Source organism: Oncorhynchus mykiss, chromosome 6 (assembly GCF_057628025.1).
Source record: "Oncorhynchus mykiss isolate SJ-2025 chromosome 6, ASM5762802v1, whole genome shotgun sequence".
NCBI lineage: Eukaryota > Metazoa > Chordata > Actinopteri > Salmoniformes > Salmonidae > Oncorhynchus > Oncorhynchus mykiss.
The window spans coordinates 38,882,189-38,899,648 of NC_143027.1; the positions used below are offsets into that span (position 1 = coordinate 38,882,189).

At 42.8% G+C, this 17,460-nt stretch overlaps 1 protein-coding gene across 3 annotated transcripts; it reads left to right on the forward strand.

Moving 5' to 3' along the window:
• The first annotated feature begins 165 nt into the window (after positions 1-165).
• LOC110525902 (leukocyte surface antigen CD53) lies at positions 166-16,248 on the forward strand. Of its 3 annotated transcripts, none has more exons than XM_021606400.3 (8): positions 166-280; positions 11,644-11,734; positions 11,991-12,179; positions 12,367-12,441; positions 12,552-12,662; positions 12,824-12,931; positions 13,141-13,224; positions 14,943-16,248. In XM_021606400.3, the coding sequence occupies exons 2-8, from the start codon at positions 11,672-11,674 to the stop codon at positions 15,009-15,011; spliced, it is 699 nt and encodes a 232-aa protein (XP_021462075.2). In that variant the 5' UTR covers positions 166-280; positions 11,644-11,671; the 3' UTR covers positions 15,012-16,248. The 3 variants fall into 3 exon arrangements, with proteins under 3 accessions (XP_021462075.2, XP_021462074.2, XP_021462076.2); XM_021606399.3 differs by having other exon boundaries at positions 170-288; XM_021606401.3 differs by having other exon boundaries at positions 203-353.
• The last annotated feature ends 1,212 nt before the right edge of the window (positions 16,249-17,460 follow it).

Genomic DNA, 17,460 nt, shown 5'->3' on the forward strand with positions numbered 1-17,460 from the left:
CTCCTTCCAGTCCACTCAAACTCTGTAAATGTATAGAAAAGGCAGGTCCTTGCCATCTACAGTATTTGCATACAGTCTATTCATTATTCATTGTTCTGGCATTTACTTGTTGTAACTTAAAACATTTTGACGCTGTGTATAGTGGGGCGGGCTCTACTGTCTGTCAGGTAGTACACTTAGGTGTCAGTCTGCTAACCGCATTGTTCCCTTTTTGACTCTTATGCCACCAGGCTCCAGCCCTTACCTTTCAACACCCAGAAGGTTCAGTGTCACACCAATGGTACACAGGTATTATATCTGCTGTTTTAACTGAGGGAACATTGTGGATTACTTTTGATCACTTTGTTTGTAAGGTACTGTGTCCTCTTCGGTGATTTACTGTAGAATTTACTGAGATGTTTAAAAGTTATGTTATTTAAAATCAGCACAATTATTTAGATTTGAAGTAGATGAAAAAATATCTTATTGTACAAAGTATATCTAGACTTTAAAAGAACTGCAACAAAGCTCTGAAAATGTGTCATTGTTAGTCATTGCTCTGTAATGGTAAATCCTGCAATGAATAGGAAGTCTCGATGGCAATTTAAATGTAGATAGAAATAGAAAATGTGCTTAGAACAATACTTTGCATAGGAGTGGGGCTATAACATGTTTGGATAGGTCAGGCACCGTGCTCATTGTTGTCATACCAAACAGTGCTGTCTTGTCAACACTTCAACCATCAGACATGAGGAGTAGTCATGGTCACTTGAATCAACTGCTTTCCTACTCTAAAGCGGGATTAGACATTTTGTATCCTGTTTCATTTATTTGCACCGAAGAAAATAAGTGATAAACAACAATAATATAGATAAAACATTTTTTTAAAGTCATGCAGGTGTGGTTGGAAGCCCACGGGATTATATAAAAACCACACTACAAAAAAAAAACAGTATACAATACATAAGAACAAAAATGTTAAAAAAAAGCTTTAAAACAGATACCAAAACCCACTAATCATAAATGTACAAATGAACCGATCAGCAATCACAAAAAAAAGTATGTTTTGTTGAAATGTGTGTGAGAGAGTTGGGCTATATGGAGGAGATTACTGAGTAGTTTGGTTCATCAGGCTGACCCCCAGTGTTCGGTTGAAGTTATTGAGGGATGACGAGGTTTTGGCAATGTGAAGATAAGAATTCCAGAGTATGGTACCTATGTATCTGATAGAGAATTGACTATGTGAGGTGCGACAGTGTATAGGGTGAAGGTTATCACAAGACTGTGTTATATAGATGGATTTCAAAATAAACTTGGAAGAATCCTTTGAGTGGTTTAGGTCAACTGTCTGGGAGGTATGAGTATTTGTCTTTTAAAATTCATAATTGGCGTACACTAACGTCATCAAGTTATTGAGGGAGCTAAGGACCCTGGGACTGAACATCTCCCTCTGCAACTGGATCCTGGACTTCCTGACGGGCCGCCCCCCAGGTGGTAAGGGTAGGCAAGAACACATCTGCCACGCTAATCCTTAACACTGGGGCCTCTCAGGGGCGTGTGCTTAGTCCCCTCCTGCAGTCCCTATTCACCCGTGACTGCGTGGCCAAGCACGACTCCAACACCATCATTAAGTTTGCTGACGACACAACAGTAGGCCGGATCAGCAACAACGATGAGACAGCCTATAGGGGGGAGGTTGGAGACCAGGCAAAGTGGTCCCAGGACAACAACCTGCACCATCGATAGCATCCTAACCAGCTGCATCACCGCCTGGTATGGCAACTGCTCGGCATCTGACCGTAAAGGCACTACAGAGGCTAGTGCGTACGGCCCAGTACATCACTGGGGCCAAGCTTTCTGACATCCAGGACATATATACTAGGCGGTGTCCGAGGAAAGCCCAGTCACCTAAGTCATAGACTGTTCTTTCTGCTACCGCACGGCAAGCGGTACCAGAGCACCAAGTCTAGGACCAAAAGGCTTCTTAACAGCTTCTACCCCCAAGCCATAAGACTGCTGAACAACTAATCAAATGGGCACCTGGACTATTTACATTAACCCCTCTCCCCCCTTTGTTGTTACACTGCTGCTACTCTCTGTTTATTATCTATGCATAGTCACTTTACAAATTACTTCGACTAACCTGTACATTGACTTGGTACCAGTACCCCCCTGTATATAGCCTTGTTATTGTTATGTACATTTATTGTGTTACATTTTGATTGATTCGATATTTTACTTTAGTAAATATTTTATTAACTCTCTTTCTTGTACTACATTGTTGGTTAAGGGCTTGTAAGTAAGCGTTTCACAGTACGGTTGTACATGTGACAAATATGACTTGATTTACATAGACAAGATGTTGAGTATCTTAAACAAAGGCTGCAGATGGAGCTAAGTAATTAGAGGTGGCTAGTCTTGCAAATGTATTTTGTATGAGTACTTTGTAGGTAGGAGTTATATGTACTGGCCCAGACAATATTACAGTAAATGAGATATGGGCCAATTAAGCTGTAGTATAGAGTTAGGAAGCGAGCCTTATGAACCAAACCACTAATCTTTCTGATGATACCAACAGATTATCACTTTGCTGCAGAATTTTTTAATATGATCTTTCCAGGATATTTTTTTATCAATTAGAACTCCAATGAATCTAGTGTTCCATTTCATTCCCATCAGCTGAGATTCTGGCTCTCTTTTTACAATACTTAATATTCTTACTATTGAATACAATAAAGTTGGATATTTTAAAGTTGAAAGGTAATTTTTTATCCTGAAACATTCAGAAAATGTGGCTATGCCAGAGTTGGCTTCATTAATTAGTGAATCAAAATTTGTGTGTGATAAAATCAAATTGGTTTCAGCAAAGCGAATGGGAAGTACGGTAGAAGTCACAGCAGCAAGGTCATTGATATAGATTTGGAATAACAAAGGTTAAATTATTGAACCCTGTGGGACGCCACATGATATCTTGGCCCTGGTAGATGCACAGCCGTTTGCATAAACAAATTGTTCTCTATCATAAACATAACGATATAATATAATAAAATGTATATTAATGAAAACGATAATAATGCAATTTAGAAAGTAATATTTCATGATCAATCCTGTCAAACGCTTTGGATACATTTAAAAAGATGCCAAGAATGTATCTGATTCAGAGGGGTTGGGTTAAATGTGGAAGAAACATTTCAGTTGAATGCATTCAGTTGTACAACTGACTAGGTATCCCCCTTTCCTTTTCCTTTCATTGTTGTTAAGGGCTGTAAATATTTTATCCACAAGTTGCAAAAGAGCCATATCTGTGGAGTAGTTTTTGCGAAAACTATATTGGTGCTCATATAGAATGCTGTTGATTTAAATGTTTCAACATTCTCTTATACACCATGTTTTTCTATGATTTTAGAAAAACATGGTAGTACAGATATTGGGCGATAATTTGTCAGAGATCTTGGATCCCCAGATTTATAAACCTTTGGCAATTTTTAAATCTATAGGAACCGTACCAGTTTGCATAGATTTGGTGAATGTATACGTTAGAGGCTCAGTGATCGAGGAAGACGCTGATTTCACCAAAGAGGCACCAATCTCATCATGGCTTGCAGCTGATATCTTTAAGTTACCAATTACCTTTACACCTCCATTACCTCAGGAGGATCAAATTGAAGCAGAGAAGGGAAATGTAATCCAAGGGATTTCCATCAATTTTCAATTTTATTTGACGGAGGAACCCAGATTCACAAAAAGGTTATTAAATTCACATGAAATAACATCAGGATCACTGTAGGTCTTATTTCCATCAATACATTGAGATGGGATAGTTGTAGATGCCTTTTTCTTATTCAACAGTTAATTCATGATTTTCCAAGTAGAATTTATATTATTTCCATCAATACATTGAGATGGGATAGTTGTAGGTGCCTTTTTCTTATTCAACAGTTAATTCATGATTTTCCAAGTAGAATTTATATTATTTAAGGATTCTTGGAATTTGTTAGTAAAATATATTTTTGGGATATCTGAAGTAATTTTCAGAAATCAAAGGAGAGGGATTTGTGAGAAACCTTTTCTACAATTTTTTTTTTTTTTACTGAGAATTCTTTGAGACCAGATGTAAACCAATGTTTCCAGAACCTTTCTGCTCCTCTCTTATGTGGTTTAACTAAGGAAAAGCCTGAACAAATAATATAACAAATATTGTGGTTAAACTCAAATATACAAATGTATTAAATAAAAATGATTTTTTTTATAAAAAATGTAAAAAAGGTATAATCTGTGTAAACAATATCATAAAGAGGACTGGTGGAGTTATGTCACACATGCAGCTAACAAAAATATATGGAAATGTAAATTGAGGCAGGTGGAAGGGGGGAAAGTAAGGAACTTGTATGTTGGTCGTGCATTAAAGACCAAAATTAGTTAAAGAAAATTGTGATAAATAAAAGTATATACCAGTTTCATATACGGACCAAAGAATTGACAGCTGTGCTATATAGATTGAAAAATAGTTGATGTACCAATTCCATGGCACATGGTTTATGAACTGATATGCAAAATGACGCCAGATTCAAAATCTATAATTGTTTTATTATTATACAACATTTTTGCAACCAATAGAATGTTATATAAATGGGGGATACAACCTTCCCAGCTCTGCAGATTTTGCTGCGAAGAGACAGAGTGATTAGATTATTTATTTTGGTACTGTCCATATGTATCTTGTTCTTGGTCACAGGTCCAGAAATGGCTGAAGAATTTCAACATTTACCTGGAGCTAACGCTGCAGATCGCAATAGTGGGTGATTTGAAAAGACATAGTCAATCGATCAATAATTTGAATAATACTTTTAGCAAAACATTTTATCTTTCATTTATATCTGTAGAAACTATGAGAATAGAAAGGTTTGGAACTTTTGTGAAGCATCACAGCACAGTTGAAAAATATATGGCAAATAGAAATCCAAAATGGATGATGTTGAGAGATAGATGGGAGGAGTTGAATGGAGCTGAAGGATGGGATTAATAAGATAACAAATGTAAAATGATCTGTCTGTGAAATGTATGTAGGTTCAGAACTTTTGTGAAACAGCACAATTAAAGATATATGGCAAATAAAAGAAAAGAAGGTCAGAGGACGGACTAAAAACAAACCAAATATAACTATTGTAAAATACATTGTGTCTGTCAAATGTATATAGTGTGTATAAGCCTTAGTGTTGTTGTTCATTAGTTTACTCCAATTAGGGGAAGGGTTGTTGGGTTAGCGGAAAATAATAAAGGAAAATATATATCTATTTTTAAATATATGTGTGTGTATATACGGTGGGGAGAACAAGTATTTGATACACTGCCGATGTTGCAGGTTTTCCTACTTACAAAGCATGTAGAGGTCTGTAATTTTTTATCATAGGTACACTTCAACTGTGAGAGACGGAATCTAAAACAAAAATCCAGAAAATCACATTGTATGATTTTTAAGTAATTAATTTGCATTTTATGTTAGCGCTTACAATTACTTTAGTTAAATATTCTACATGTAATGCTACCAATCATTCCCATCTGTTTATTTCAAGCTGCCAATGAGAAGTGGACAATTGGGAAGTGTTCAGAAAATGTCAGTATAAAGTATACCTGTATAAAGTATACCACATTATTCAAAGACTTTATACAAATAGTATCAATAAGGATGACAGATGTACTGGTCTCTCTTGTGGGCTTATAGATGAGGGGATACAGATATCTGTGTAACGGTTTTCTTGATGAGAAGGAGAGTCGGACCAAAATGCGGCGTGTCTATTGCAATCCATGTTTAATGAAGTAACACACTAAACACAAACACTACCAAAACAATAAACTTAACGAAAACCGAAACAGCCTATACTTGTGTAACCTAACACAGAACAATGACACTAAGGACAATCACCCACGACAAACTCAAAGAATATGGCTGCCTAAATATGGTTCCCAATCAGAGACAACGATAAACACCTGCCTCTGATTGAGAACCACTTCAGACAGCCATAGACTTAGCTAGAACACCCCACTAGCTACAATCCCCATACATACACACCACATACAAAAACCCATGCCACACCCTGGCCTGACCAAATAAATAAAGATAAACACAAAATACTTTGACCAGGGTGTGACAGAACCCCCCCCCTAAGGTGCGGACTCCCGAACGCACCTCATAACAAGAGGGAGGGTCCGGGTGGGCGTCTGTCCATGGTGGCGGCTCCGGCGCGGGACGTGGACCCCACTCAATCAATGTCTTAGTCCCTTCTCCTCGCGTCCCTGGATAGTCCACCCTCGCCGCCGACCATGGCCTAGTAGTCCTCACCCAGAACCCCACTGGACTGAGGAGCAGATCGGGACTGAGGGGCAGCTCGGGACTGAGGCAGCTCGGGACTGAGGGGAAGCTCAGGAGTGAAAGGAAGCTCAGGCAGGTTGATGAATCTACCAGATCCTGGCTGGCTGGCGGTTTCGGCAGATCTGGAAGAGTCTGGTCGACTGGCAGATCTGGAAGAGTCTGGTCGACTGGCAGCTCTGGAAGAGTCTGGTCGACTGGCAGCTCTGGAAGAGTCTGGTCGACTGGCAGCTCTGGAAGAGTCTGGTCGACTGGCAGCTCTGGAAGAGTCTGGTCGACTGGCAGCTCTGGAAGAGTCTGGTCGACTGGCAGCTCTGGAAGAGTCTGGTCGACTGGCAGCTCTGGCTGCTCCATGCTGACTGGCTGCTCCATGCTGACTGGCAGCTCTGGCTGCTCCATGCTGACTGGCTGCTCTGGCTGCTCCATGCTGACTGGCTGCTCCATGCTGACTGGCTGCTCCATGCTGACTGGCGGCCCTGGCTGCTCCATGCTGACTGGCGGCCCTGGCTGTTCCATGCTAACTGGCAGCTCTGGCGGCTCCTTGCAGACTGGCAGCTCTGGCGGCTCCTTGCTGACTGGCAGCTCTGGCGGCTCCTTGCAGACTGGCAGCTCTGGCGGCTCCTTGCAGACTGGCAGCTCTGGCGGCTCCTTGCAGACTGGCAGCTCTGGCGGCTCCTTGCAGACTGGCAGCTCTGGCGGCTCCTTGCAGACTGGCAGCTCTGGCGGCTCCTTGCAGACAGGCAGCTTTGGCGGCATCCTGCAGACAGGCAGCTCTGGCGGCTCCTTGCAGACTGGCAGCTCCTTGCAGACTGGCAGCTCTATGCAGACTGGCAGCTCTATGCAGACTGGCAGCTCTATGCAGACTGGCAGCTCTATGCTAACTGGCAGCTCTATGCTAACTGGCAGCTCTATGCTAACTGGCAGCTCTATGCTACCTGGCAGCTCTATGCTAACTGGCAGCTCTATGCTAACTGGCAGCTCTGAACAGGCGGGAGACTCCAGCAGCGCTGTAGAGAAGGAAGGCTCTAACAGCGCTAAACAGGCGGGAGACTCCGACAGCGCTGGAGAGGAGGAGGGCTCCGACAGCGCTGGACAGGCGAGGCGCACTGTAGGCCTGATGCGTGGTGCTGGCACTGGTGGTACTGGGCCGAGGACACGCACAGGAAGCCTGGTGCGGGGAGCTGCAACCGGAGGGCTGGGGTGTGGAGGTGGCACAGGATGGGTTAGACCGTGAAGGCGTACTGGAGATCTTGAGAGCGGTGCTGGCACAGGACGTGCAAGGCTAGGGAGGTGCACAGGAGGCCTGGTACGTGAGACTGGCACCATCTTCACCAGCCGACTAACACGCACCTCAGGACGAGTATGGAGCGCTGACCCAGGTGCCATCAAATCCCCGACACGCTCCGTCGGGCGAATTCCATGTTTAAAACACCAACACAGCAACTCCCTCATTTCTCTCTCCTCCAATTTCCCCATTAACTCCTTCACAGTCTCTGTTTCGCTCACCTCCAACACCGGCTCTGGTTCTGGTCTCCTCCTTGGCTCCTCACGATAAACAGGGAGAGTTGGCTCAGGTCTGGCTCCTGACTCTGCCACACTCTCCCTGAGCCCCCCCCCAAGAAATTTTTGGGGCTGACTATGGGGCCTCCGTCCGCGCCGCCTTGCTTGCTTCGCAAACTCCATTCTCCTATATCCTTCCGCGCACTGCTCCATCGAATCCCAGGCGGGCTCCGGCACTCTCCCTGGGTCGACCGCCCACCTGTCTATCTCCTCCCAAGAAGTATAGTCCATACTGTACTCCACTTTGGGCTGTTCCTGCCTGTTGACACGCTGCTTGGTCCCTTTGTGGTGGGTGATTCTGTAACGGTTTTCTTGATGAGAAGGAGAGTCGGACCAAAATGCGGCGTGTCTATTGCAATCCATGTTTAATGAAGTAACACACTAAACACAAACACTACCAAAACAATAAACTTAACGAAAACCGAAACAGCCTATACTTGTGTAACCTAACACAGAACAATGACACTAAGGACAATCACCCACGACAAACTCAAAGAATATGGCTGCCTAAATATGGTTCCCAATCAGAGACAACGATAAACACCTGCCTCTGATTGAGAACCACTTCAGACAGCCATAGACTTAGCTAGAACACCCCACTAGCTACAATCCCCATACATACACACCACATACAAAAACCCATGCCACACCCTGGCCTGACCAAATAAATAAAGATAAACACAAAATACTTTGACCAGGGTGTGACAATCTGGAGTCTAAAGTATTCAAAAAGTCAGATGTCAGTGAGTGCTTCTCAATTTTAAATACATTTATGTTGTAATAACCAAATAGAAAACACATTTTTATCTTCATTATGAATCAAATCCAAGGTTCTTGTAAGGATAACAATGAAACTACTAATGTCAGAATCGGGTGGCCGATAGAGGGATCCAATTACCCCCTTTTTTCTTTTTTCCTCATCTCCCACCCATTCTAATGTGACTATCCCCGATGCTTCTCCCTCTTTTTCCCCTGCCCCGCTACAAAGTTTCTCCCTGCAAGCAGTCACTGAGTCTGAGGTGCTAAAGCAGCTGCTTAAACTTGACCCCCCAAAAACATCTGGGGCAGATGGTTTAGATTCTTTCTTCTTTAAGGTTGCTGCCCCTTAAATCGCCAAGCCTGTCTCCAACCTTTTTAACCTGTCTTTCCTTTCTGGGGAGGTTCCCATTGCTTGGAAGGCAGCCAGCTCCTTTATTTAAAGGGGAAGATCGAGCTGATCCTAACTGTTATAGGCCTATTTCTATTTTGCTCTGTGGTTAGAGGATTGGGCTAGTAACCGAAAGGTTGCAAGTTCGAATCCCCCAGCTGACAAGGTACAAATCTGTCGTTCTGCCCCTGAACAAGGCAGTTAACCCATTGTTCCTAGGCCGTCATTGAAAATAAGAATTTGTTCTTAACTGACTTGCCTAGTTAAATAAAGGTTAAATAAAAAATCAAAAGTGTTGGAAAAACTTGTCAATAATCAACTGACTGGCTTTCTTGATGTCTATAATATTCTCTTGGGTATGCAATCTGGTTTCCGCTCAGGTTATGGATGTGTCACTGCAACCTTAAAGGTCCTCAATGATGTCACCATTGACCTTGATTCTAAGCAATATTATGCTGCTAATTTCATTGACTTGGCCAAAGCTTTTGATACGGTAGACCATTCCATTCTTGTGGGCCAGCTAAGGAGTATTGGTATCTCTCTGAGTGGTCTTTGGCCTGGTTTGCTAACTACCTCTCTCAAAGAGTGCAGTGTATAAAGTCAGAAACTTTGCTGTCTCAGCCACTGCCTGTCACCAAGGGAGTACCCAAAGGCTCAATCCTAGGCCCGTGCTCTTCTCAATTTACATCAACATAGCTCAGGCAGTAGGAAGCTCTCTCATCCATTTATATGCAGATGATACAGTCTTATACTCAGCTGGCCCCTCTCCGAATGTTGTGTTGCATGCTCTACAACAAAGCTTTCTTAGTGTCCAACAAGCTTTCTCTACCCTTAACCTTGTTCTGAACACCTCCAAAACAAAGGTTATGTGGTTTGGTAAGAAGAATGCCCCTCTTCCCACAGGTGTTATTACTACCGCTGATAGTTGAGAGCTTGATGTAGTCACGTCATACAAGTGCTTGGGAGTATGGCTAGATGATGCACTGTCCTTCTCTCAGCACATGTCATAGCTGCAAGCTAAAGTTAAATCTAGACTTGGTTTCCTCTATTGTAATCGCTCCTCTTTCACCCCAGCTGCCAAACTAACCCTGATTCAGATGACCATCCTACCCATGCTAGATTACGGAGACATTATTTATAGATCGACAGGTAAGGGTGCTCTCGACTGGCTAGATGTTCTTTATCATTCGGCCATCAGATTTGCCACCAATGCTCCTTATAGGACACATCACTGCACTCTATAATCCTCTGTAAACTGATGGTCTTTGTATTCCCGTCGCAAGACCAACTGGTTGATGCTTATTTATAAAAACCCTCTTAGGCCTCACTCCCCCCTATCTGAGATATCTACTGCAGCCCTCATCCTCCACATACAACACCCGTTCTGCCAGTCACATTCTGGTAAAGGTCCCCAAAGCACACACATCCTTGGGTCGCTCCTCTTTTCAGTTCGCTGCAGCTAGCGACTGCAACGAGCTGCAACAAACATTCAAACTGAACAGTTTTTTCTCAGTTTCTTCATTCATAGACTCATTCATGGACACACTTACTGACTGCTGTGGCTGATTTGTGTGATGTATTGTTGTCTCTACCTTCTTAACCTTTGTGCTGTTGTCTGTGCCCTATAATGTTTGTACCATGTTTTGTGCTGCCACTATGTTGTGTTGCTACCACTATGATGTGTTGCTACCATGTTGTTGTTATGTTTTGCTACCATGCTGTGTTGTCATGTGTTGCCTGCTGCCTTGCTATGTTGTTGTTTTAGGTCTCTCTTTATGTAGTGTTGTGTTGTTTCTCTTGTAGTGATGTCTGTTTTGTCTTATATTTATTTTTTATTTTTAGTCCCAGGCCCCCCGTCCCCGCAGGAGGTCTTTTGCATTTTGGTAGGCCGTCATTAGAAATAAGAATGTGTTCTTAACTGACTTGTCTAGTTAAATGAAGGTTAAATATAGTTCATGCCTTACATGTCCAATACAACCATACATTTGTGTTAGTTTTGTTAGTTCGGGTGCACTTCCTATGGAATGCATATTGACACAGTCCACATAACACCACTGAAGACCTCAGAGGGTTATGACATTTAGAGCAATGTGTTTTGTTTGGGTCATGTGGTTAGGTGAAACACATGAACAAAGTAGAGTAAATATGGGTGTGGTGTGTATGCGTGTGTGTCAAATCAGTGGACTATAGCTGAGTCACATGGGGGGGAGGGTTGGGCCGTTCATCGGGGAAGAAATTCCCATTCATATGTGCCCTCTCCATCTCGATGAGTTTAGGGCCCAGTTTGAGTTGATCTGCCAGGAGTTTATTGGCCTTGAATTCTGTGTCATGCCAAGCTTCAGTCTTTACGTTCTCAATTCCATCGATTAAAATGTTATTGAGCCTCGATTGATTTTTGAGGTAGTCTTCTTTGAAAGAGTGCTTGTCAGGTGTTTCGTTTGGAAAACAGTGAAATCCTCAGACATGGTTTTGAATGCGGTCTGGCTGGTGACATTCACACCGTTTAGCTCCTCCCTCATCCTGTTATCAATCAAATGAACAGTAAGCACTAACGGTTCAACATGATATTGAATTGTGTGTTTTTCTTCAGGTCGATGGGATCATCACCATAAGGAAATATGAATCGTCCCTGTGTGAACTGCTTGAAAGGTTTTGTCACCTTCCTCAACTTCATCTGCTGGGTAGGTTATCATGCTCTTTATGGTCTCTAAAACGTGATGACATCAGTAATATCAAACTCAGCCTGTAGAGGGGATGAAAGCATAAACATCAGTTTATTCAAGATACTTTCTTTATTCCGATACTATACTGTCACCAAAACAAATGATTTTCCTAAGTAATTTAAACATTTTCATGTCAACAATTTGAGAGATCAACTGGATCATGTATTCCCCTTTTTGACCCCAAAGTAAGCCTTTTACACTTGTGTCTTCCAAGTTGTGTGGTGCCTTCATCGTGGGTTTTGGAGAGTTCCAGATGATGCACTCTAGATTTGGCTCCCTCATCACATCCTTCTGGCCCATATACCCTGCCAACACCCTGATAGTCACGGGTACCATTGTGACGTGTGTATGTTTCCTGGGAATCATGGGGGCCCTGATGGAAAACCGCTGTATGCTCATCACTGTGAGTCTGCACACATATTCTTTCTTTCTTTCTTTCTTTTATTAGGTCATTTGTCAGGGACCATGCACAGTAAGTCTGTGTCCCAAATGGCACTCTATAGCCCCCGGTCAAAAGTGGTGCTCTCTAAAGGTGCCATTTGGGACGCGCCCATGGTCTATGAGTAATCCGGGATCCGTTGTAATTGCAGTTTTTCATCCTGCTGTTTATCTTGATGCTGGTGGAGCTGGCCATGGCCTGTGTGTTTCTGGTGTACGAGAGGGAGGTAAGAAACATCTAAAAGGGTTCTCTGCTGTCCGTATGACTTCTATTGACTAAATAAAGGTAATGGTGCTGGTAGAAGTCATGTAAACATGTGACCTGTTTGCAATACAGATGGACAATTTCTTTGAGAAAGACCTGATGCGTAGCTTGGAGACATACAAGAATTCTACGTCAGAGGGGAACTTAACCATTAAAGAGGACTTTGATGTGGTCCAACATATTGTGAGTATTCAGTAGGTATAACGGTAAATTCATACATATCGCACTGTATACATAATACAAGCTGTACCTAGACCTCAATAACATTCCAATACATTTCTCCATTCTGCTTGCCTGGACAATGTTGTTACAGGGTGGTAACCCAGTGGGTTTGCTGTGTTTAGTTCAGGTGCTGTGGGGTCCACGGCGTGGCAGACTGGGAGGGCAACGTGCCCCTCTCCTGTTGTACCAAAAACCCCTGTAACATCATCCCCCAACCTAACTGGCAGGAGGTGTGCTTGTTTCTGTGTCAACATCCCAAAAGGTACCCTATTCACTATATAGTGCACTGCTTTTGACCAGAGCCCTATGGGCCTTGGACATGTGTAGTGCACTATAAAAGGGAATAGGGTGTCATTTTGGATGCAGATTTTCATCTTACAAAAATAAAATAAAAAAGTATCAAAAACAGCCACAGCAATATGACCTCTGTCTCTTTCAGGGCTGCCATATGAAGCTCAGGAACTGGTTTGCGAGGAACTTTCTAAGCACTGGAGCAGGTGTCGTCTCCCTTTTCATTCTACAGGTACAGGAAACATCACCTTCTACGTCTTTTCTAAATTGGGTCAATGTGATTACCAGCATAGGAATATACAGTGGGGCAAAAAAATATTTAGTCAGCCACCAATTGTGCAAGTTCTCCCACTTAAAAAGATGAGAGAGGCCTGAATTTATTTGCAAATTATGGTGGAAAATAAGTATTTGGTCAATAACAAAAGTTTATCTAAATACTTTGTTATATACCCTTTGTTGGCAATGACAGAGGTCAAACATTTTCTGTAAGCCTTCACAAGGTTTTCACACACTGTTGCTGGTATTTTGGCCCATTCCTCCATGCAGATCTCCTCTAGAGCAGTGATGTTTTGGGGCTGTTGCTGGGCAACACAGACTTTCAACTCCCTCCAAAGATTTTCTATGGGGTTGAGATCTGGAGACTGGCTAGGCCACTCCAGGACCTTGAAATGCTTCTTACGAAGCCACTCCTTCGTTGCCCGGGCGGTGTGTTTGGGATCATTGTCATGCTGAAAGACCCAGGCACGTTTCATCTTCAATGCCCTTGCTGATGGAAGGAGGTTTTCACTCAAAATCTCACGATACATGGCCCCATTCATTCTTTCCTTTACACGGATCAGTCGTCCTGGTCCTTTTGCAGAAAAACAGCACCAAAGCATGATGTTTCCACCCCCATGCTTCACAGTAGGTATGGTTTTCTTTGGATGCAACTCAGCATTCTTTGTCCTCCAAACACGACGAGTTGAGTTTTTACCAAAAAGTTATATTTTGGTTTCATCTGACCATATGACATTCTCCCAATCTTCTTCTGGATCATCCAAATGCTCTCTAGCAAACTTCAGATGGGCCTGGACATGTACTGGCTTAAGCAGGGGGACACGTCTGGCACTGCAGGATTTGAGTCCCTGGCGGTGTAGTGTGTTACTGATTGTAGGCTTTGTTACTTTGGTCCCAGCTCTCTGCAGGTCATTCACTAGGTCCCCCCGTGTGGTTCTGGGATTTTTGCTCACCGTTCTTGTGATCATTTTGACCCCACGGGGTGAGATCTTGTGTGGAGCCCCAGATCGAGGGAGATTATCAGTGGTCTTGTATGTCTTCCATTTCCTAATAATTGCTCCCACAGTTGATTTCTTCAAACCAAGCTGCTTACCTATTGCAGATTCAGTCTTCCCAGCCTGGTGCAGGTCTACAATTTTGTTTCTGGTGTCCTTTGACAGCTCTTTGATCTTGGCCATAGTGGAGTTTGGAGTGTGACTGTTTGAGGTTGTGGACAGGTGTCTTTTATACTGATAACAAGTTCAAACAGGTGCCATTAATACAGGCAATGAGTGGAGGACAGAGGAGCCTCTTAAATAAGAAGTTACAGGTCTGTGAGAGCCAGAAATCTTGCTTGTTTGTCGGTGACCAAATAGTTATTTTCCACCATAATTTGCAAATAAATTCATAAAAAATCATACAATGTGATTTTCTGGATTTTGTTTCCTCATTTTGTCTGTCATAGTTGAAGTGTACCTATGATGAAAATTACAGGCCTCTCTCATTTTTAAGTGGGAGAACTGGTGGCTGACTAAATACTTTTTTGCCCCACTGTAATTACTATAGAAATACAAGCGGTCATTATTTTTATGGTTACCACCAGCCTGTTTCCTCTTCCTTAGTCTGTATGTACTTTGGTCTGAGTTAGAATGTGCTGACTATGTATCCAAAACATGTTTTTGTTCTTGTTTGCAGTTCATTTGCATGTGTTTCACCATCCCCATCTTCTGCCAGTTCAGTCGTAATGGATATGGTTACAAGTGAAAGGAGAACCCATGACTTTCAACTGGCTTATTACACAATACAGGATATCATTTTAACAGGAGACAAAATAACAATAGATTTAATTTATGTAGAGCTTTTTAATACATTAAAATTCTCAAAGATGTAGTGATGTCCTGTGGCTCAGTTGGTAGAGCTCGGCCCTCGCAAAGCCAGGATTGTGTGTTTGATTCCCACGGGAGAGCATTGCGATGCACTCACTGTGAGCCGCTCTGGAGAATAGCGTCAGCTAAATGACTAAAATGTAGATGTAATAAGGATATCGTTTTCCTTCACATGTTTAGTTTTTGTTTGATTGTTTATTTAAGCAATAAGGCCCGAGGAGGTGTGATATATGGCGAAGGGCTTTCTATGCAGGACGCAACACGGAGTACCTTATTGCTTTCATTAACTGGTTACCAACGTAATTAGAACAGTAAAAATAAATGCTTTGTCATACCCGTGGTATATGATCTGATATACAATGGCTGTCAGCCAATCAGCACTCAGGGCTCGAACCACCCAGTATATAATGAATCAATAAGGCACGGGGGGGGTGATATATGGCCAGTATACCACGGCTAAGGGCTGTTCTTATGCACGACTCAACGCAGAGTAATTATAAACCAGAATGCTGATTGTCTGACAGCTGCGGTATATCAGACTGTATACCACGGGTACATGTATTTTTACTGCTCTAATTACGTTGGTAACCAGTTTATAATAGCAATAAGGCCCCTCTGGGGTTTATATTTGACATTTCTGAGAGAAGTAATGTTATGAGTAGTAGTACTTAGCATATGACCAGGTATCTAACAAAATAGATTGGCAAGAACAGTTGCTATTGACACTTTGAGTAATTTGAGCACAGGAGGTTGCTGGCACCTTAATTGAGGACGACGGGCTCATGGTAATGGCTGGAGCGGAATTAGTGGAATGGTATCAAATACATCAAACGCACGGTTTACATGTGTTTGATGCCACTCCATTTGCTCCGTTTCGGCCATTATTATGAGCCGTCCTTCCCTCAGCAGCCTCCTGTGAATTTGAGCAATCGTTCTGTATTTTTGTGTTTTAATTTCATTCTGGATGAATTGCACCTTAGAGACTAATATGTATGTATGTTATTGTGATTGTTTCAAAACCACAGGTAAATTAACATTAATCAACTGGATTCTTGACTGCTCATACCTGTCTATTAAACCATAGATTCGCAATAAAAATGTGGATGTGCATAACACCTTTTTACTCTTAGTGTCATTCTGGATGTACAGTGCATTTGGAAAGTCTTCAGACCCCTTGACCTTTTCCCCAAAAAAATGTACATTACAGCCTTATTCTAAAATTGATTTAAAAAAAAAAATTCCCCTCAATCTACACACAATACCCCATAATGACACAGCAATAACAGGTTTTTAGAAATATCACATTTACATAAGTATTCAGATGCTTTACTCAGTACTTTGACTGAGTAAATAACCTACTCTGACAGCGATTACAGTCTTGAGTCTTCTTGGGTATGACGCTATAAGCTCAGCACACCTGTATTTTTGGAATTTCTCCCATTCTTCTCTGCAGATCCTCTCAAGCTCTGTCAGCTTGGATGGGGAGCGTCACTGCACAGCTATTTTCAGGTCTCTCAAGAGATGTTCGATCGGGTTAAAGTCCGGGCTCTGGCTGGGCCACTCAAGGACATTCAGAGACTTGCTCCAAAGCCACTCATGCATTGTCTTGGCTGTGTGCTTAGGGTTGTTGTCCTGTTGGAAGGTGAACCTTTTCCCGAGTCTGAGGTCCTGAGCGCTCTGGAGCAGATCTTCATCAAGGATCTCTCTGTACTTTGCTCCGTTCATCTTTCTCTCGATCCTGACTAGTCTCCCAATCCCTACTGCTAAAAAACATCCCCACAGCTTGATGCTGCCACAACCATGCTTCACCGTAGGGATGGTGCCAGCTTTCGTCCAGACGTGACGCTTGGCATTCAGGCCAAAGAGTTCAATCTTGGTTTCATCAGACCAGAGAATATTGTTTCTCATAGTCTGAGAGTCTTTAGGTGCCTTTTGGAAAACTCAGAGCGGGCTGTCATGTGCCTTTTACTGAGGAGTGGCTTCCATCTTGCCACTCTACCATAAAGGCCTGATTGATGGGGTGCTGCAGAGATGGCTGTCCTTCTGGAAGGTTCTCCCATCTCCACAGAGGAACTCTGGAGCTCTGTCAGAGAGACCATCGGGTTCTTTGTCACCTCCCTGATACAAAGCCTGTCTCCCCCGTTTGCTCAGTTTAGCCGAGTGGCCAGCTCTAGAAAGAGCCTGGGTGGTTCCAAACTGCTTCATTTAAGAATGAGGGAGGCCTCTGGGCTCTTGTGGACCTTCAATGCTGCAGAAAATGTTTTGGTACGATTCCCCAAATCTGTGCCTCAACACAATCTGGTCTCAGAGCTCTACGGACAATTCCT

Coding starts and splice junctions, on each gene's coding strand:
- LOC110525902 (XM_021606400.3), top strand. CDS start 11,672: ATGAATCGTCCCTGTGTGAACTGCTTGAAAGGTTTTGTCACCTTCCTC. Junction 11,735..11,990: donor TCCTCAACTTCATCTGCTGG/GTAGGTTATCAT, acceptor GTGTCTTCCAAG/TTGTGTGGTGCCTTCATCGT. Junction 12,442..12,551: donor TTCTGGTGTACGAGAGGGAG/GTAAGAAACATC, acceptor TTTGCAATACAG/ATGGACAATTTCTTTGAGAA.